This window comes from Camponotus vicinus, unplaced genomic scaffold, assembly GCF_025532165.1.
Source record: "Camponotus vicinus isolate PSW18456_S1 unplaced genomic scaffold, iyCamVici1.0 SCAF_1, whole genome shotgun sequence".
NCBI classification, from domain to species: domain Eukaryota; kingdom Metazoa; phylum Arthropoda; class Insecta; order Hymenoptera; family Formicidae; genus Camponotus; species Camponotus vicinus.
In genome coordinates, this window is record NW_028141945.1 from 7,882,750 (window position 1) to 7,905,184 (window position 22,435).

A 22,435-nucleotide genomic window follows, 5' to 3' on the forward strand; every position below is an offset into this window, starting at 1 on the left:
ACGGCGGGCATAGGCGGGCAGATACGAGCGCGTTCGCGTTTAACCCCTTGACCCATTAATTTATCGCTAATACTTGCGGTTTGTGTGTTTTCCCGATACGTAAATACGGAACTGCAATTGCCAGATCGATCGAGATCAATCCAAGTTTGATTGGAAGTTTGCCAAAGACCGTGGGCGGTTTAAATTGGATCGAGGATGGACATCGTTCGAATCAGATTCACTCGGATAATGGTAGGTTATAGTAATTAATAGCAAATAGATAGTTTCTCGGGACCTGTAGGTGGAAGCTTTTAATGAAGGGATCGTAAAAAAACTTGCGATTCTTGTAATTTCAGTCCATTTTTAGTCGCGTCCCTTTCTGTGCGTGTGTTATGTATTTTTAGAAATAATATATTCCTCGCACACACATAAATCTAGTTATGCTTATCTAAAGTAATCAAGGTATGTTGATATAATTGATATGATGTTGCAGTATATATGTATATATGATATATATATACATATATTTATAAAAATATATATATATATATATTGTTTTAAATCTAAATATTAGATGTTGATTTTTTCATGAAATTATTAATTAATAATTTATATTAATGATTTACATTAATTATTGAATAAATAGATAATAGTACGACTAATCACGATTAATTTTTTATATTTAAGTAGTGATGAATTTATGAAAATGAAAAAGAAGAAAACAGATCATCCTTCAAACATTATTTTCACTAGATAATAGTTTTCTTTGTAAACGGTTTTATCGATTCTGTCGAAATATGAAATTGGTAGTTTTACTCTCGGCTTGTTATTGCTTCAAACAAATTTCAATAAGTACAATAATGTCATAACGAGCGATTGGAGAAGCTTGCGAAATGTGTACGTTTTTTGTTTACGAAAGAGAGAGAGAGAGAGAGAGAGATGTACTGCCATAATAATCGGAAATTTCCGTCACGTTTTCCGCCTCGTGTACTAGTAGCTATACATTTAATTATTGACGAGAATACAAAGTACTAGCTTTCTCCCTCGTGTGTCATGGGGTCCCGCGCAATTCGCTAAATATTAAACCTTAGTGGCAACGCAGGAAGGAAACGCACATATATTAAAGCGGGAAGACGCGCGAGAGAATACGCGATGAAATTACCTTCCTGTCTGCTTTAATGCGCGTCTTTCCTTCCTACGCAAAGGTAGTTTAATGTTTGGCGTCTGGAAGACACTGTTTATAGCAGGTGAAGAAAGCACACGTCGCCTTATTTACCCTCTTGATTTGTAAGCACGCGTCAAGCATTCAAATCACATTCTTGCTCCCAGTACCAGAAGGACTTTTCATACAATTGCAGTTCGAGTCTCAAGTGAATATACAATACACCTTGATATCTTAATTCGAGAAATATCGATCTTTTTTTTCTCTCAAAATTGAAAAATTCATCGTTGATACTTCATCGTATACTTGCTCAAGATTGCGAATTGTGGGACACCCTGTAGAATATAGTACAAGTGTAGAACCGCGCATACATGTATAACATGCATTGTTTCTGTAGTCGTGAGGCGCCCTTTGGAGCCGCCCATCGGTCTCGTAGTCGCGCCTCTTGGCGTCACGTCTCGGTGCACGACGGCGAAGGTGCGTGTCGAGGGGGCTAGAGGGTAGGCACGCGGGGAGGGTGCTTGAGAAAAAAAGAGAGGGCTCTTCTCTTTGAAAGGACCCCTCTCATTGCGATCGCGATCGGCGCGCGCGTTCGCGTTGCCTTCAATTAATACGCGCGTAATGCGTAATATGCGTGTAGTACGCTACGCATCGGATGCGTAAAGCTGAATGGACCCTCTGTACTTAATGGCACGACACGCGTAACACGCGTTCATCAACGAGGTTCGCGAGATCGTCGATCGAACACGCGAGTCCTGTTTAACGAGCCCGCGTAATCGAAACCATTGATAAAATTCATATAAAAAGTAATTTTAAAAATGCATATAATACACAGGATTATCCTGATTCTTACACACACAGGAAAAAAGGACATTCTTGTTTTGAAAATATATTTAGTTTTAACATGGAAATCTTGAAATGAGATTATATTGCGTTAATTAAAGAAAAATATAATTGCTTGAATAATTGCTTACTTGAATCAAGCCATTTTATACAGTTCAATCGAGAAAAATATATTCTTATGATTTAAAATTTAATTTTCTTGAATGGAAAAGAAACAATGTTGGATAGAAAATAACATTTTTAAATCAAAGATTATAATTTTCTTAAAGTACTCTCTAAAAGTGAATCAATGTATTATCACTGAAAAACAGTAAATAGTCACTGATTACAGCAGTTATAAGTACAGCACTGTAAATCAGTGATATTTTATTGAAAGAATCAATTAATAATTTTGACTGTTTCAATCAGTAATATCTCAGTAATATTTCTCAATATCAGTAATATTTCTTTCGTTATTGTCAGTAATATTAAACTACAATTCATCTCTCTATCTATTTCATATAAAATTAAAAATTCTATTTATATTTACTAAATATTTATTATATTAAAAATTTTATTTTATTTATATATATTACATGTATATTGAACTTGTTATTTTAAATAAATAACGAACGAATAATTTTCATTAAGTCGCCAGACATTTATTTGTCCGACTTATTATAAGATCGATTTAATATCTGAAGCGTCTCTATTGAGATTGTATCAGAAATTAAATCGAAGTAATATTTCTAATTTTATCTGTCACTCTTTGCAAACTTTATATCATTCTTATGACTAAATACGAGAGAAATAGCGATCATAGCGGTAAACGAACAAACTTGCGATTACTGGTTTTACAGTGAAATTTACTGGTTTTACAGTGAATTTTACTTTAACTGACCATAATCAGTGAGATATAAGATAAAATAACAAAAAAATAAGCGTTTCCTGAAGATCAGTAAAACACTCACTGATTCTCAGAAATCTAATTTTACTGTTTAAATTAGTGATATTTTCACTGATTCATTTTTAGATAGTAGAATTAAATAATTATATATTCTTAAGGTGACAATTACAATATTAAAATAAGACTATAATATTGTTGAAATTTAAAATTATTAAATTCTTCTAAGAAGACTATAAATTGTTGCGTATATACGAAACAATGAACGCGTTAGTTTATAAGTATATAAGTTTTGATTTGACACTTCTTTTTTTTCTGTGCAGAGAATTTAACGCGTGCGATATTTGTCCTCAGATATGAAAATTAAATCGAGCAATTTGTCCCCATACAGTACAGAAAATTGCAGCAATATTGCGGCAATATTGCAATAATATTGCAATGTTACTGCAATGTTACAATATTAATAATATTGCTGCAATATTCTGTGCTGTATGGGTCGAAGGACTTGAAATAAAGGAGATATCGTTGATATAGGCAGATCGAATTTTTTTCTAAACAATGTAACCTTACTACAGGGTTCGATCACGAAACGTGCGCGACGTCGACCGACGCGGAATCCGAAGGTAGTAACGCGACACGAAGGGTTTCTCCTCCGCGAAGATTAACTTCCCGGGGAGGCGGGGCAGCGGCAGCTGCGACGGCGGTGCAGTGGTGGGGGCGGCGAAGGGGCGAGCGGGAGGGGGGAGGGAGCAGCCGTGACGGCTGCATGAAGCGCGCACCACGAGTTTTCGGACGGCAGTGGCGCGAGACGGGTCGTCTCTCTCATCGTGTGCGCATCCGTTTGCCGCTTTCACGGTGCTCTCCTTCTCGTCGTGTGTTTTCTCGACGCGTCCGTCTTTTCGTCGTTTTTTCTTCCTCTCCTCCCGCACGCGCGATCTTTTCCCTCGCATCTCGATCAGCGATCTCTCCCGAGCATCTATCGCGAGTATCCTGCGCGTCTGTCGCGAGTGGCATGTTCCTTCGCTCTCCTCGTTCGTGCCCTCAGAGATACCGTGACACAGTGTGCGACCTGTCCGTGACCCTCATGGCCATCGCGGACACCTGTAAGGTAACTATTCCCGAAAGCGAGAAGTGTATGTGTGTGTGAGCGGTATAAAATTCTTTTGAAGAGTCTGGTTGAAATTGGAAAGATTGTTGTTTCGTAATTTAAATAGTTCTAGTTTCTAAACATTTCGAAAAGTCATTAAATGTTTCTTTAGGAACTCTTGATTTCTAATTTCGCTTACACACATTTCTTAATACTTAATTAAACGAGATAATTCTTTATACTCCTAATACTTAATTAAACGAGATTTAATTCTTAATTAAACGAGATAAATATATGTATGTTCTCAGAGGAAAGAAAAGAGAGAGAGAGTTAATTAGGAAAACATGGAAAGTACAGATGCAAAAATAATCTTAAAAAGCGCATATAGTATTAAGATAAGTGTACTATGAATAAAACAAAAAGAGAAAAAAGATCTACCTCGTATATCTCTCTCGATTAATTCTTTTATATTATTAACATATATTTATAAGTCACATGAGAAAAATTTAGGGACGAAAAAGTAAGAGAAACATTAAAGCTCGATGCTTTAAATTCCACGCTCTTCTCTGATCCTGCTGGTATTTTATAATAGTGAATTGTGCTGGCCTAAATCAAACTTTCCTTGAACTTTAATAACATCATTATTGGATCACCTTTCAGATGCTTTTGAGTTTCCCTTTGTTGGCTTCTTACTCGGAAGCACAATTTCACGTGGAGATTTCAAAATACGCAGATTTAATAAATATTTTTAAAAATTATAAATAGATGCAATTTTTATTGTATATTTATGTAGATTTTTTTTTAATTAATGTAGATTTTTTTTTAATTGAAAGCATTGCATGCGCTAATATGGTAACTCTCTAACGGATAATTACTTTAATAATTCCGCTTTTATATAACGTATGATGAGCACGCTTTTGTGCATCGCAACAGTTGCATCTTGTCCACCGACAACTGTCACGTTTCCCCGTCCATTTTAACTGTCCTTCCTCGTATTTTCGCGTGTAGAATAAAATAGATGTATATTTAGCCTTTGTGAAGAGAAAGAGAGAGAGAAAAGAGGAGGAAAACAAAGCTCCGCGAGTGAAACTGAAGCGAAGATGGTGCTATTTTCCGTTGCAATCTCGTCGATCTCGTTGATGATCTCGTTACTCGACGATTTCGCGGGAGGAAAAGAAATGGAATATCGTTTCGCGCAATCGTTGCGCTTGTTTTACGCGGAACAACCGTCCCTCGAAACATATAACGCCGGGCAATGCACTTTTCTCTCGTAAACGAAACGTAACGGTACGCACGATGCGAGCAAACGACGCGATAAATGCGGCAAAACGTAACACGTAACGTAAGATCGTGCGTTCGCCCATCGTTATTCGACCGTTGTAATTCGCTCGACGTGTCGCGTCGTTGCCCGCGAAGATGCTCTGAAAAATGGACCGTAAACGCTGTTAAAAAAAAAAGAATATGTCTGCCGATGCGTTCCGTCGCGGTTGTTAACCGTCATCGAGCACCTCGTCAAGGACACGCGAAATGTCCGAGATTAGCGCGTGCAAATATCACGCTTATTAAAGCAAAAACTAGAGAGAGAGAGAGAGAGACGTTAGGTGAGAGATGTGAAAATAGAAGAGATATGTAAATGAGGGGGAGATGAATGTAAATAGAGCAGGGGGGATATTTCTGGCCGGGAATGAATTCTCCCTGCATTAATTAATTTGGCGCCGAGAGACACTCGCGGACAGATATTCGCTATATTCGGACCGGAGTCGAAAAGTCGTTGACCGGGGGAGATAAAAAACGAGAAAAAATTGTAGAAAAAATAATAGAAAGTATTAGCACAAAATACGTAGTTTTTCTATTTAAAAAAAAATTATGCTACAAACTATCAATTTCCTATCGAGAAATGACGTTTGACTCGATCGGGAAAAGAATAATAAACGCGAGATATCGAAATAAAGTACCGCGGAAAGGGAGGCACCGGGGGGAGAAGATTAAGATTAAGATTAGAAAAAGCTCGCGATCGCGGCTGTTATCGAACGCTTCACAGCGGCCGTAAATAAATGTCGTGCATTAATAAATTTTACGTAATACACCAAAGAGGACAACACCGGGCGGCAGGTAGGATATTCTTGGCGCATGTGCTTCTGGCATAAAGAGAGGCGCCGCCGAGTCGGCCGCCGACTCCTGCTGTCTGCCCTCGTCGCTCACGTGAACCGGCACGTATATGATCGATCTTAACGTCCGACGATTTAGCCACCGGGGTACACCGTCGTCGAATCGGGTCAGCGACCGGATGCATAATTATTGGCTTATCGTTGGGACTTTTGCAAAATTCATAGCCCATTTCCAAAGAGATAATTAACAGCGAATCCCTCCTGGCCCTTCCCCAAGATATTTTAGTTTCTAATTTGTCTTAAAAAAAGAATTTCAGCGATTGAATATGAAAAGCAAAAAAAAGAAAATATTTCACGATTTTATGACGAAAAAAAAATGGTAACAATTTTTAATATCTTGATGAAAATCGCGATATAATACTTTTGAGTAGACAAAAAATCCTTATACAGGGTGACCCATTTTAACTTAGGCAGCCAAATAACTCGAAAAATAAGCAAGATAGAGAAAAATGTTTTAGACAAAAGTTGTATGGTTTCGAGGGGGCCATAAGATGGTATCATTGGTTTGACCTTGAAGAGTCATTTGAAGGTCACGTGAAGGTCACTTCAATTTTTTTAAATGGAATACCCTATATATTTTTGTACATTCTTGTAGCTTATTTCGAGAGCTTTCCAAAACACTATAATTAAGTACCTTTCCGTTAAGTACTTTTTGAGTTATGATGCTTGAAATAATTTCTTAATTTTACATAAACCGTAAAATATCTTGTAAAATATTCATTTTTCGATTATCTTACCTTAATAGTTTTATGTACAAAATAATGAGAGGAATCAATTGGTGTAAAGAAAACACATAGTTGTTTTTAAGAAAAAATATGGAATTGTTAATTGCAAATTACATATTTTTTCTTCGAAACAACTATGTGTTTTCTTTACACCAATTGATTCCTCTCATTATTTTGTACATAAAAGTATTAAGGTAAGATAATCGAAAAATGAATATTTTACAAGATATTTTACGGTTTATGTAAAATTAAGAAATTATTTCAAGCATCATAACTCAAAAAGTACTTAACGGAAAGGTACTTAATTATAGTGTTTTGGAAAGCTCTCGAAATAAGCTACAAGAATGTACAAAAATATATAGGGTATTCCATTTAAAAAAATTGAAGTGACCTTCACGTGACCTTCAAATGACTCTTCAAGGTCAAACCAATGATACCATCTTATGGCCCCCTCGAAACCATACAACTTTTGTCTAAAACATTTTTCTCTATCTTGCTTATTTTTCGAGTTATTTGGCTGCCTAAGTTAAAATGGGTCACCCTGTATATTAAGTTATCCGAAACGCAAATTTTTGGAATCTTCGTTAGACTAGTCGAGAAGGAAAAGAGCAACTCGTATAATCAATCCCGCCTGGGACAGACGCGAGAACTCGCGGTCGCCTTTTTTCGTCGACGGCGAAAAAAAAAAAGAGGAGTCCTCCTTCGCGAGTCTTTCAAGAGAGAGAGAGAGAGAGAGAGAGAGAGAACAGGTTCGAGAGATCCTCCTCGTCTCCAGCGCGCGCACCCACCTGTTTCTTCCTCGCAGTCCGGACTGGTTCCGGTCATGGACCACGGAGCGTTTCCCGGCCACGCTTCCATTCCCCGCGCGCATTATCATAGAGAAGCGCGCTTCTCTTCTCTCTCTCTCCCTCTCCGAGATTTAGTATCCCGCAATCCCCTCCCCCCCTTCTGCCGCGGTCATGAAAGCGCGCGTAATTAAAGCCGCGACGATAACGAGCTCGGCCGGCCGGTTAACCGGCATCGCCACTGAATTCGTTAACCGGCGAAATTGCGGCTCGTGAAAGGCGCGACGGGAAACGATCTCGTCGTGAAATTCCAAGAGAACGCGGCGTCTTTCGCGGATGCAGCATTGAATGCCATCCGAGCGAAAATTCTCGCGTGAATGCTTCGGCGAAGAGACAGAGACATCGCGGTCGGTTTAGTCCTTTAGGCCTTTAGACAGTTGCTCTTTCATGTGGGATGCGAGTCAAGATGAGAGAGAGAGAGAGAGAGAGAGAGAGAGAGAGAGAGAGAGAGGATCGTGAAAGAGGGACTTTTAAAGATAATTTATTCGTTTTATTTATCAGTCTTGAATAATACGCGATGCAAGAATTAATTGATTTATCGCGCGGTATAATTACGGATAATTGCGCGAATAAATTCGCGCAAATCGAGGTAGAAAATCGTCATTGTTATGTATCGCGTTCCAGCAGATTCGCTCGTATGTGATAACTAAATAATGCTCGCGCGGGTGTCTGACATTTTATACGGATAATTAGTAATTTCATTGTTCTCTCTTCGCGCAATATTAATAATGCATATCGGACTATGTGTTCGTATATATTTCGGGGAAACCCAAAGGGCGGGGAGGGGGGGGGAGTTGGAAATTAATTATTCAATATGTTTATATTGTGCGTTGTGCTTTGCCATGAACTTTCCGCGTTTCATTCTTTAATGATACGCGTGTAATGCAAATTATCTTTTGGAGCAGATGAGAACGTTGCAATTATCCCATAATTAGTTTACATACTAATATCTATAGAATTTTGTGAAAGTAGGTAGTCTTTATATATACAAAATCGAAACAATAATGGCTGTGAACCATCTAAAATGCGGCGGTGAAATTTATTTAAATGAGTGACGAGAATAAATATGTTCTTAACTTACTTTAAAATAATTGTATTAATTTTTTACTCTTTCACTTTTTCACTTTTCATATTTTTTGCCGCATCTTGACACATCGGAAGATTGAAGAAATAAATGCATAAGGAGACAGTGTTTTATAGAATTATAAATTAAAAGAGAAAGGCCTCTTTTCTTCGTTACGATAATAAAATACCCGAATATTTCGTGAAACAGTTAATGCAACTTTTAGACGCGTAAATCCTGCGTGTTGTAAACGTTACGAAAAGAAAGTCGTGTGTTTGTCGGAATGATTGCCAGGTCGTCATATATGCTTGGAATGGAAAAGTAGAATAAAGTAAGAATGTCGGGGAACAAAGACAATGCAGTTGCCTTGTAAAAGGAAGAAACCTATGGGAAATCATGACAGGTATCATGATGTCATAGAGAAAGAGAGAATCTAGATCGCGACTTAATTCCCTATCATTTACATAGATCTTTTTCGATTTTATCGTTCTTGTCGTTCACTCAATAATACCGTAAATGATTCTCGAGTCTTATTGTTAGAGTAAAGTATTGGGCATCGCTTGCTTGAAATTACCACGTATTGGATTCCTGTTTTCTGAAATTGCATATATATATATATATATATATATATATATATATACACATATATATACACATATATATATATATATATAGAAAGCACTTCCGTGTTCGCAGAAGCGGAAGAAACTGCCGGCAAATCAAGACACACGCAAGTGAGATGCGAATGCGAGATTATGGACCGTTAAGTCCTGCGAGCGACTCCTGCAGTAACATTCTTTCGTACTTTTTTTTATCGAAGCCTTATAAAATTACAATATATATTTTCCTGCATTTTATCTCCAACAGAGAAATCGGGAAATTAATTATTGCCCCATCAAAAATTTGTGATAAGATTATTCTATTAATATTAGAAAGCGATAAGATTATTTATACGTATTTAATATTAGAGAAATTTTATGAAAATTTTTGTTCCGAAACAGAATATATCATTATATTGTTACATGCGCTAAGTAAAGAATACCTTTACGGCTTCGTGATTCTCGCGGACGAAGCAAGGATCATTCCGTAAATATACACAGTTTCCCTTCATGGCCGATCGGATCAAGTGCAGGTATATCAGGCTTTTATGGTGTTCCGAACAACCAGTCAACATTCTCTTCTTCAAGGCTTTTCCATCTTTGACCGAAACCTTCGTGGTTATAATTAACTTGTGGCCCGGTACCAAATTGTTACTTCCTTCTTATGAATTTTCAAGGAAATTCGCGGCAAATCTAATATCAAAGTATCTTGCCTGTGAAAATAAAGAGTAATAATAGCGCAATAATAGTATAAATATAACAGCATAAAAATAATATAATAGTGAAATAATATTATAATATTACAATGGCATAAAAATAATATTATAATAAAGAAAGAAAGAGAAGAATAATAAAAATAAAGGATAATATACAATCCCTTTTACGTCGAAAAATTGAGCTGTTTTAAAATTCTGAAACATGCAATTACTTTTGGAATTTCTCTCTAAATAGACGTTTTTATTTAAATCCACGCTTTTTCGCGTGATGATGTATAATTAGTACCTTGACGCTCACCAGTAATGATTAATATCTCACTACGGTACTGTTACACAATTTATCATACTTTATGGGAAGATATCGCGGAAAAAAGAATATATATCAAACATCTCGAGAAATCTAAAAAAAATTATAATATTGCGCTCATTAAGAGCGCAGTAAGATATCTATAAAACGAGGAAAGAAATTAGATCAAATCTATTACTTAATTAAAGTGCTGCTCGGTTCTACTACACGCTGCATTAAAAGAAAATTAAATATTATCACTATGAGATGTTCGATTAAAACTAGAACAAAAATAGAAAAAGATGAAGAAACCTAAATAATCTGAATTAATAATTTACAATTTATTTATGCAAAATAAGGAATGGCATGATAGTGATAATTGATTTAAGGAGTATTTCCAATCTCTAAGATGTGATTTAATTTTCTCTATCGATCCTTTGCTATACGTGACTTCAAATAGCTCGGTCGTGCTTATGCTGGATCAACGCGCTGAAAAATTGCCGATGTTATACGGATCGCTCAATTTTAGCCACGAAGGATCTTAATGTTTACCCTCATGACTCACATAGCAACGACGCAATGTCGGAAGCGGATTACGCTGGCCATGAAACACGGTGAAGGCGAAAATCCCCTTGTCATACCCCCGTTCCTTTTGCCGGCGACCTTAGCTTCACCCCTCGCTTGTACTCTTCCTTGGACGATTACAACACGAACACCGTACTTGCCGATAGGTATAGATGTATGCTTTCTTTCATCCGGATATATAGGGTGTTGTAAAAATTCCATATTTTATTTAGATGCAATTAATTTTCGAGAAAGTTAAATAGACTCGATAAAATCTTTGAAAACGTGAATCTTTATTAAAGAATTACTTGTTGGCTGAATTTTTATTTTTTGATTAAACATATATTTATTTAACTTATTTTTGTAACATTTTTATTTTTAAATGCATACACACAATTTGAAACAAAAGTATGTGCATTAATATCAATTTACGTTGCAAACTCCATATTTTTTTTCTGAATTGCTCCGCGATTTTTAGATACCCGGTACACAATAGACAGCGCGATACATATGCATCAAGTGTGTATATGTACACTTTGGTTTTCGCACAATCGATCGACCCGTTATACCGTATATTGTCGTACTCATGATATGCACTCTCGAGCCAGGCGATGTACGGCGTTAACTCTGCATGTATTCATATGCACTTTCGGGCTATCGTATGCAATCGCACGAGTACTTGATGGAAGAGGGGCACGAGTGCCCCAAGGGAGGACGAGCGCGATATTTCCTCCCGGTGCATCCGACAAAAACTCCTTTAGACGCCGGAGAGAGTGCAACTCTTCGCATTGCATATGCATGAATTCGCAGCGTAAATTTGGGGGAGTCGCGTCGCGCTCAAAAGCTCAGATTTTATCTCCAGTATTGCGCTTCTCATAGATTTATACAGCGAATCGCGATAACGTTGTATTGTGCTGTGTAAGCGAGTTACAATCGCGCAAATTTTCCCTCTTTTTTTTATTTTATTATTTTATTATATTTTTTTATTTTATTATATTTTTTATTTTTTATTATTTTTTATTATTTTTTCTGGACTTTAAAAAAGTTATTAATAATCGAGAATAAAATTGCTCGAAAACTGCTCATATATTTTATATACGTAAATTTTTTGAAACCTATTCACATTCATCTAAAAAAATCTTGGGGTATTTCATTTTGTAATAATATAATTTCGCAGTTTCTTGGGAATTTTTATCTTATCGCGAGGATGATTTTAACTGCGCGTTATATAGCGAGAGCGTCTGTTTGCTGACGTAATAAAACATTTTTCTTCGGTGTAGCAACGCCATACAAGAAACCACACTGTGAGATTAAAAACACGCTGCTCCGGTTTTTATCCCAAGCGTCTGGAAAGCATCCGCGTATTGTCTGATAATTCCACAATTCTTTGCACCGCGATCATTTGTCTTTCGCACATTCATCTCAATATATTAAAATTAATATATATCAATCCATCTATAAATTAATACACTCTCTAATTGATATATTATCCACGTTATCCAAAGATACGTCAGTTAATTATGATGATTGCGATAATTGAAATATGTTTCTCTTTCATTCTTTCAACGAGCGCTTCTCGCGCGAGTGCGAGAACCGATCAATCTTGCGTTCTATCTGTCAGCGTCTGCCATGTGAATACTTCACTTGTGTGTTGCAGAATTAAAGTCGGATGGCTGTGCTGGCAAGACTCGTGCGCAGGGGCGCGGTGAAGCACGGAAAGCACAGCGATGACGCTTCCGGTTTCGAGCTACGAGGAACTTCTCATCCAAGTTCGTGAGCTCACTCACGAAACGATTCTCCTGCAACGTCAATTGTCCTCCGACCTCTTCGACAACGTCGATCCGCCGGACGTGAATCACAATTTCTCCTTCGCTCAGAAGAATTATGAGAAAGGTAAGATACTTGATGTCTCTTTCATCCAACAATGTTTTAATTATTGAGAGAAATAAGCGAAAGAAATTTAGCATTCTTGGATTAGATACAGTCTTCAAATAACGTGTAAAAATAAAAATTTCTTGTACGAAAGGTTTCGTCGATTAATCATACAGTCGGTACCTCGTTTCGTCGGCGATGCGAATCGATCTCCACTAGTACTATACTTCTTAGTTCCGCAGTCTCGAGGTAACTATACTAATATATGACATCGCAACTAGTGCATTGAACTCTCGTTGAAGCTCGTGTCCGCGCCAATAGCCTTAACTACAAGGATGCAAATGAGCGCCTGGCAAAAAGCTAGGTGAGCGATATAATACAAAATCGTGCTCCATTTCTTACTTGCGCTGTAAGAGATAGTAAAATATTTGCAATATTACTAATGCACTTATAAGTGTGTGCGTAGAAATTTAATCTCGCTTAAGTAATTGAAAAATCTCATTGGATATACATTTAAGAGCTAAATCTTCTGAAATATTTACACACATTCTTTCCATCTGTCAAAGTAGAGACGGGTTTATTTTCGGAAATCCCCGATAACGCCCGCATTTGCTCTGGTTTCCCCGACGATGTTATCGATGCTAGACGAACGGATCGTCAGCAAGATCCGATTTAAGCTTCCACGGGCGATCCCGGCCTCGTCGATGCTATGTCTGGTAAGTGGCGTCTGATGGTGGTCTTGGTAAGGCAGGCAACATGGTTGGACCGATGCCATCTAGATGCCAAAGCATTTCACGACGTAGAACAAGGCGGGCCGAAGGGAAATACGACATGCTAGAGAGGGGACCTCGAGTCGGGAAACAAGAGTAAAAGCGTCCTGACACTTGGAAACGACCGGCTCTCTTTCTAACGTTGTTCGAACTGTCACGGCCAATTCCGTCTCGTTCGCCCTTGTTATCCCTTTTGCACTTTATACAACGAAAATCGGAAAACACCATTTACTTTGTCGACAATATATTGGGACTAATGTTCCTAATATAAAAGTATAAATGTCTTGTTAAAATACAATATCTTATTAAATTTAAATAAAAATACAAGTTTGATATATAAAGATGAATAAAGAAATTTATACACGATAATGACTTGCATAAAATTAACGAATAATGAAGTTTGGAATCGCGATGTTTTGCGTAAAATTGAAGTTTACGTCGTTATTTAACGCGTCGTATATTCGATATTAATGTTCAAATCGTACAATATAAATAAATGTCATACGCGAATATCTTCGCTTGCGAGTTTATTTCGAGTTTCAGCAAATATTTCGCTCGACAAGCTTCAACTCGTTGCCCAACATTTTATTCTTGCGCGAGGAACAGTTGCGAAATAACAGCGATCTATCAAAATTTAAAATAAATTTAGCACGTGATAGATCTTCAGAGATTTGCGTGTAAGCGCTTGTTAGAGTTAGTTTTGCGTGAAAATTTGTATAAAATTGAGAAACGTCGACTAGTTTATTTACTCTGATTGTCAAACAATCGATTGAATTAATCGACGAGGTTATTTGAAAATATTTTTCTTGTTAAACATCAAGCGCCTCTAAGAAAGTGCATGATGGATTTTCTAAGTAAGTATCATTCATAAAGATTGTGTGTGTTTGTTATGACAGATTAAATTTTTCTTTTTCTATTTCCATGTGTGTGTTTTATGTCAGTCAAATTACTCTCAAAATCAGAGTTTTATCGTCAATCATCGCTTTTTTCTTTGAATGATTAATTTCGTTTAACCCATTTTCATTCAATTCAATCAGGCGACGTATAAATTGCATATTTATTTAATATTTATTAATTGCGCTTTCGTCACTAATCGTAAAATGTAAATATTCCATCGAGTTTTGCATACAATGTATGACGATAATAGCTGCAATAATGCAAAGATAAATATTAATTACGAACATTAATCGCTGCGCGTTTAAACTTTTATTTTATATGTTATAGTGTTATATTAAACTCTCCAACAATATATTTTCTGTTCAAATTTTACATTTCTGAATTCTAACAAAAATACTTTTAAGTTATATGTATTATAAATTTTAAACAATTTTTTTAACTAGTCTAGAAAAATCTAGAAAATATAATAAAATCGTTTTTTAATTATCTTATTGTTAGATATATTTAATTATAAAATAATAAGTTTTAAGAGGCTTTTTCCCGTGAATTTTTCTTATCCCTCGAAATATCAGATATCTTTACGTTTTCCTAGAAATTTTAATAATCTATTGTATCACGACAAACATGATTTGGTATAGATATATATATTAGGCTATCACGGATACATGTGGCATTCCAGTTCACGAGACCGAAAAAGAAAACCAGAGATAAGTCGTTTTCTGTACCTGGTATTCTATCGGATTTTTTCCTGCCAGTACCACTAGAGACTGAATGGCTGCACTTTGTATGTATTTCGTTTCTTCACGGTTTACTTTCCTCCCGCTGACATACGGCTATTTTTGAGAAAGTCATCAAAGAAGAGAACTACGACGCAGCGATGAGAAAACTGGGACTCTTGAAAATTCAACCGTTAATCTTTTCTTTACTTTAAGAAGTGGGCGATTATCTGAACCAACTATCGCCTCGGTTAAAAATTTCTTTTTTAAGTTCAATACTTATTTTTAAAAACGATCGACGGATTGGACTCGAGCAGAGTAAACTCAGTATGCGTCATCCTTATGATATGATCTTGCGTTGCAGGGAAGTTCCTGACAGATAACGTGATACGACATTGCGATAAAAGTCGGGAAATCGAGACAGGACAGAAAGCAGTTGCTGAATGCAAGTGAGTATCGCTTTGAATCATAGTTTCTTTTCTTCGTAAATTTTATACGTGGCATTAAAAAACTCAGAAGAGATACAGTGGAAATGTTTTTAATGCGTCAAGATGAGTCACGTGTACACAAAATTCCATGTACATTTTTCTTCATTTTTTATGACGGCAAGATCCACAGCTTTTGTAATTCTCTTTCAAAGAGATTCGCGACTCAAAAATACTATCGCGGAAGCACTGTCGGAGAAAGCATCGTGCTTGTAAAAGGAATTCTATCCGCGGGACGTCTAAGCGCACGTGACATCATTCCCTTTTATCTTTGCCCGTCTAGAAATGCCGACTCGCATTTCGCGAATGAGTCGCGGTAAAATCTTGCACACATACACTTTTGTTACGCAAGATGTAGCAAAACTCGACGCGAAATTGTAGAGGAAAAAGACGTTGTTTTGAAAAAATTCTCTTATGATAAATCTTTATAATTTATCGATGCAAATTTTATAAAAATTTCATCTCCATTTTTTCATTAATCGATCCAATCTTGTATTCTATAGATATACATGATATCATTTTATGGAATCATATAATTGATTATTCTAAAATCTGTTTAGCCACTTACACGCATATTTTTTTTGTTTGATACTTATTAATATACGTTATTCCACGAATATCTATCGTGAAACACTATAATTAATATCAATAATATTATCGCATTGTTGCAGCAATTTGAGATTACGACCGCGATACTGTCACGATTTGGAGTCCTCCGAGAGCATTCGATCGGGCGAGCTGACCAGCCGACTTTTGACCTGGCGAAGTCACGATCGTCACCCGATAGTGTTGCAGGTAAGCGATAGCCACCGCGTCTGGTCGACACGAATCTGTGCACGGACCTGTTTGGCAGGTGTTTAATATCGTCTGCCTCACCTGGCTTAAAATTCTGACCGCGCGTGCGATTGATTTATTCTTTTACCTTCGCTTTTCATTCGTTCGTGACGTTACATATTAACAATCGTTTTAATTTTGCGCATATAAATACTTATGCAACGAAATTATTTTTTATTTTTATTATTTTATTTTAATATGTTACATTTTGTGCAACAAATAGGTTTTTTTATATTTCATTCTTAAAGGAAACTCAATCTACTCTTTAAATTCCACCAAGTTCGCATATCTTTCTCATAAATCATTTGTTTCATGATTAGATAGTATATAGATAATGCATTTACACTAAGCGCAGTGTATTGCATGCATCGTAAAGCGTTAGTATTAATGACCATAATACGCTAAAGTGGTGAACAAGGTAATACGTAGCATCCGTACTAATTTATCTCGGTCCAACCTGCAATGCACAGTTGCTACTAGGCTCTGGCTTATAGTTCAAAGTTACAAACAGAGATGCACATTAATAGGTACACTTCAAAGTAGCATAATACTGTAATCACGATATTAACTTGTCGAATAGTATCAGACATTTTCTATGACTCGAAAAAACTTTGATAAAACCGTAAAAAGAAACTGTAATCTAACTTGTAATATAACTGTAATATAAACAGTTTGATAAAAAATATTTCATTACATTAGAAAAATATATATCGTCTGTGCAGTCTTATTTTTTGATACGGATATCTCTTTGTAACGAAAGTGGTGAACTTATCTCTTCATTCAATGAACTTTCGCCGCACATTTTCAGTGCAACGTGCCGCATAAAACCTCGATGCATTCAGGCTCGCACGTTCAAGGTCGCAGGATAATACGCAACACCTATGCACACGTGGCTGGCCGCGCGCGCGGCGCACGCACCATCCTTTTTTTCTTCTCTTTCCCTTGGCCACCCTTCGCGGGAGAAACCGGAGCGCGATGAAAATTGTCGAAGGGGGCGGAATTTAATTCGCGAGCATGCGCCGCGTCTATGGGGGAATCATCGGTGGGGTTGCTACCACCCCCTCCTGCCTGTGTTGTTATTGATCAGGGATCTCTCTCTTTCTCTTTCTCTCTTTCTCTCTCTGTCTTTTCGTTCCGACGTGAAGCGGCTAAAATATATATCGCACCGCGAATTGTGCACGCAAAAATTTATGCTACAATACGTAATTAATTTATGTGCTTTCGGGATTCCCGCAGAAATATTTTACGATCGTGAGAGAAGCGACGAATTATGGGGAGGGAGGGAGGGATAATAATCGCGAAGTGTTAGGGATAATTTATATACGCGGCGATATAAATAACTTTGCGCGATAATCATGTCAGGGAAACACTCTAGATAACATCTTAGAATCTCAACGAGCGAATAATTAAGATAATAAAGTGGTACAAATCTCGTCTTATCTCGCGCAACATATATATATATATTAAAGGAATTCGGAATGATTTTTCAAAAAATACCGCAAAACAACGCGTGTTTCATGTATCTGATATCCTTATGTAATTTATGCTTACGCCAATGCAAATTAATACAACCCGCAGCCACTTGTTTTTATTTTGCGGCTGCAAAGTCCTATATCGCGCGGTTTAAAATATACTCCTCGTGCACGCGATATTTGTGCAGCAATTTTTGCAATCGGATGACGTACCAAGCCGCTTACTGACGTTTCATTGGTTCGCGTGAAACGCTCTTCGTAGATAAGTACGATGTGTTATATTAATCAGATATGAATTCCACTAATTCCGCGCGATTCCAGAATCATCTCTCGCGCCTGACCCTCCTCTTGCATCAATTAGAAATTTCCCCGTCGAATGAAATTGTTATCCGCCTGATAGTAATAAAGATCCATTCGGTTGATGAAACGCGTGATTGCTGGAGAGGAGAAGCGGAATGCCGCGGCTTCTTGATTAGATAGACACGAGAAGAGCCCCTCGATGATACGCTCGGAGATGGACCGCCGACCAGTGAAAGGAAGAATTCTCGATTAGGTACATCGAAGAAAAGCTCTTGATAATCCCCCACGAAGAATAGAACACGGCGATTTGTTAGGGAACGGTGTAAAATACGCGAAGGCGCGGTCGGCCGGATAATCATCATTTCTCGATAATTTATTAAAGTATCTTTGTACAAGGGAACTGGATCTTTGTAATTATGAGGCTATTAATTAAATTAATCGATACTTTATGGCAGAATTATTCTAGAAACTAGAAAAGCTAGGAAACACTTTAGGAAATTCACTTTTTCATTTTTTAATATATTAAGATGAATGTATTGCATAATTTTATTCGCGACATAATTGATTCGTGAACTATATTCGCTCGAGTGTAAACATTTGGGAAATTTCAGAGAAGCAATGTAATCTCTTATACAGAATATGAAATGATATCACACAGTACATCTTTCGAAAATATTGTTTCCAGTCATCGCAAATAAGTTTTCATTAAATTGTGATTAAAGCTTGAGTCACGGAGAACAATGTTCCTCAGACAGAAGAAAAACGTAACAAGCATAAATCATAGATTTATGCATTTCACATGGACATCACAGCGTCTTATTGTATTCCTGCGAGTCATCGCTAATAAGCAATTTGTCATTTAATCTGAAGCAACCTCTCGAGACATCAAGAGTAGGAAAATATATTCCCTCCTACGAAGAAGAGACCGCGATAGAAACAGGCTTCTAATTAAACGGAGAAAAGAGAAACTCGTCGTAAATCAGGGAAAAGGAAAAAGAGAAAGAGAGAGGAATGTAGAAGCGATTGTCGAAGAACGACGAAATCGACCTCGAAGAGACGGAAGCAGGAGGGAGAGAACCGAAGAGACTAAAAGGAGGGGGATAGATCGAGTGAGTCAGTGATGGCGTGCAGCAGCAACCCAGGCCGAGCCCAGCTGTTCCTCGGATCCCCTAACTTACGCCAGTTTATTTCAGCCACTAACACTACGAGGTCTCTGCCGCTCGTGATCCGTGAACCTATCGAGGCTGCCTCGTTAACGGCGTGGCTCCTGGTGCTCTTTATGCGCTTCCGTCATCTCGACGCACCGATGACGGAAGGAAAGGCCAGGACGACGAGGGGGAATCGCGCTTCACTCACGATCGAGACCGATTTCCGATATCATCAGCTTGACGTTTGCGAGTCGCGACACGCGCCAGCTGTTCGTCGATCGTGCGTCTGTGTGCGTATGTGTGAGTAAGTGCGTCAGGTCGGCCCGATCATCGGAGCCGGTGGCGCGTTCTCCTCTCGCTCGCTTTCAGAATTGCCTTCGTTTTCCTTGTGCGCGTCCCCTTTCTCGGGAATCGTCGCCACGGAATCTTCCATCGCCGCCGATTTCCCTTTAATTGTGCGATGCCGCATTCACAGACGCGTCTTTGGTCGCGCGCGTTCTTCGACCACAGGCTTCGCTCACCGACATTCGCGGTGTTATTCGTCTCTTGTCAATCCATTACTAAAAGCCGGCCTGGGAAGAATTGTTTAGATTCGTCTTTTTAACTGTGTATTCAATAAACGTGACAGTTATGTCATTTTATATTCTAAAAAATCTCTGAATATATATCTTTTTATATCGAATAAGAATTATTTAGATCTAGAGTTGGATCTGAGTTTGATTGACAAGTAATTAATTCAATTCGAATTATAATTCTCCTGAATTAATAAAGAAAAGCGAAATTTATATATAACTCTTTCCTATCGCGTTTTTATCCTCCTCCGTGAGAGAAACGATGAATCAATAAGGAATGCCATTCACACCCCGCCAAGCGGTCGAGACGGAACAGCCGATTGAATAAATCGTTTCCGGTTAAAGTATCGTAAGATATCTTGTCACCGGAGAAAAAGGAAACAAAAGTGTCGCATCAGCTGATGTAGCGATTATCCGATCGATCGATCCGATGATTATCGAAAGACAATCGCGACAATCGATTTTCGAGAGAAACCTTAAGTAAGTAAACGTGACGAGTATTATTACGCGACACGCACGTGCAGTTGCATTGCGCCGGTGTGTTTGCGAAATGCAAATTCGCGCGTGGGTCGCGAACTGGCAGCTGCATATAACTATAAATGGCACGCTCAAAAGCGAGGCATTGACACGTATATCGCGGGGAGAGGTAGATCGAACGGGGGGTTAGGGGGGAGGGGAGGGACTATCGAAACGATTCGTACCTCATTTGTTTTTTATCATCCCCGCTTTGCTTTAAATAGAACGACGAACTTGGATGGAAATGCGATGCGTGTTCGTCGCTTCCATTGAAATCTCGTGCGCGGTAACTTGGTCGGTCGAGAAAATCAGATTAGATCTCCTCGGTCTCTCTTGTGAATGCCTCCTGAATGTTAAATGAATGCGCGCTGATAACCCCCGGAATTGAATATATCGTACTCTCGTCAGAGTCTTGTTTACTTGTATTTCTTATTTTCTAAAATTATATATGTATAGTAAACGTCAAAGCATCTGATGAAAATATAATCTTGAGACAATTAAAAATAATAATAAAATATTTTACGTATACATTTTCTATAAAAAGAGATGAAGGGGAGCTATATTGAAAACTGTGATAAAAGAGAACATAATTTGTTGCAAACTAGAACATTGTAAAAATATCAAGAAACGACAGCATCTATTCTCCACGTGACCTCCAATTTCACGAAAAAAACTTTATTATTGACAGACTTGAATTCTGCTTCTATCATAAAAACATCCCTCATCGGTTCTTCACGAAACACTATTTCTCTCGTTTCATCTAAGCCATTGATTGTACTTGTGTCGCGGATGAAAGGAACTCGGAGGGATGCAGGGACGCGACGAGAGGGTGAAGTGTAATCTACGGTGACTAGATGCGCGACTAATTGCACTTGCAGAGTACATCCGCGATATACATAGCTAAGGTGGGAGAGAAGAGACGCGTTGCGTCAAGGATACTCATGGACCGCAATGGCAGCTGCGGCGGCGGCGGCGGTGGCTGAAATGCCAGAGGGACATTTTGAAAATCTTTGGTTCGGCGCATGCGTCCCGGCCTCCGATGGAGCGCGATGGACCCGTTGTCGTCTCTGAACCGCTGCTGTTAGAAGAAACGATCCGCGTCGAGAGGAAACTACGCATCTCCGACGACGCCGGGAGTCGGGGATCCTCGAGTTCCCGGTGCTCATCGGATCGGCAAATAATCAGTGCGTAGTTGTGAGTGAACGTCATTGGTCTCACGAGATAAACAATCGTCTGCTCTCGTTTCAATACGATCGATAGCGAGAAAGATTTTTCCAGAGAGTGAGAGAGAGAGAAGCGCCACCCGATAGAAAGAGAGAGAGAGGAGTGCGTGTTTCCCCGAGGTGTTCGATCGCTGCGACAATTTTCAATGCGCGTTTCATGCGAATGTCGAGACTGACAGAGACGAACGAGACTGAACGAGTGAATGTTCCATGAAACTGAATTGGAGACGCGGCGAGATATGCCGGGTGAAAATCGCGACCAGCTGGCGAGAAGCGCAGGAGGAAGCGCACCAGGAGGACCTCGCAGGGAGTTCTCGAGGGGTGGCGAGCCGGATCCTCGTAATCGCGGATTAACCACGACGATGATTCCACTTCCGCGCACCGGCCAGTTCGCGGCCGCCTCGCAGAATCAGAAGATCGTCAAGACGGAGAAGAATCGGCTGAGGCTCATCATGGAAAGTCGTGGGACTGTCGACAAGGAGCGGAGGATTGGCATGCAAGAGGAGGAGGAAGAAGAGGAGCAAGTGTCGCGGAATAATTGGCAAGTGTCGGCCGCCAATTGCTCGACTATTGCGCGATTCAGCGAAAAATCCGGCAATTCTTATCGGAAGGGAAAGGTGATTAAATTATTAATTAAATGAAGTAATTTTGACCGGGGGAATGTTAACTATGTCGTTGAAATGTTAAGCAATAGCTATACCGATGACGTA

The 22,435-nt window shown here is 38.4% G+C and overlaps 1 protein-coding gene and 1 long non-coding RNA gene across 10 annotated transcripts in view; one reads left to right on the plus strand and one right to left on the minus strand.

Moving 5' to 3' along the window:
* LOC145971360 (uncharacterized) overlaps nt 1-22,435 on the plus strand; it is a 150,450-nt gene that overhangs the window by 112,331 nt on the left and 15,684 nt on the right. Inside the window, exons 1-4 of one of the 8 annotated variants that reach the window (XM_083098947.1) lie at nt 34-231; nt 12,578-12,813; nt 15,540-15,624; nt 16,332-16,455. In XM_083098947.1, coding sequence (XP_082955073.1) covers nt 12,648-12,813; nt 15,540-15,624; nt 16,332-16,455 — 375 coding nt within the window. In that variant the 5' untranslated portion in view covers nt 34-231; nt 12,578-12,647. Of the gene's footprint in view, nt 1-33; nt 232-3,657; nt 3,976-12,577; nt 14,417-15,110; nt 15,244-15,539; nt 15,625-16,331; nt 16,456-20,672; nt 22,343-22,435 lie in introns of those variants that run through there. The other 7 variants (XM_083098936.1, XM_083098974.1, XM_083098984.1 and 4 more) reach the window with 7 other exon arrangements.
* On the minus strand, nt 10,962-14,074 carry LOC145971464 (uncharacterized). 2 transcript variants are annotated; one of them, XR_014438887.1, is made up of 4 exons: nt 13,925-14,068; nt 13,339-13,824; nt 12,976-13,199; nt 10,966-12,787 (listed from the first exon to the last, which is right to left on the minus strand). It is a non-coding gene; the product is annotated as an uncharacterized LOC145971464 (long non-coding RNA). The 2 variants fall into 2 exon arrangements; XR_014438885.1 differs by having other exon boundaries at nt 10,962-12,787; nt 13,339-14,074.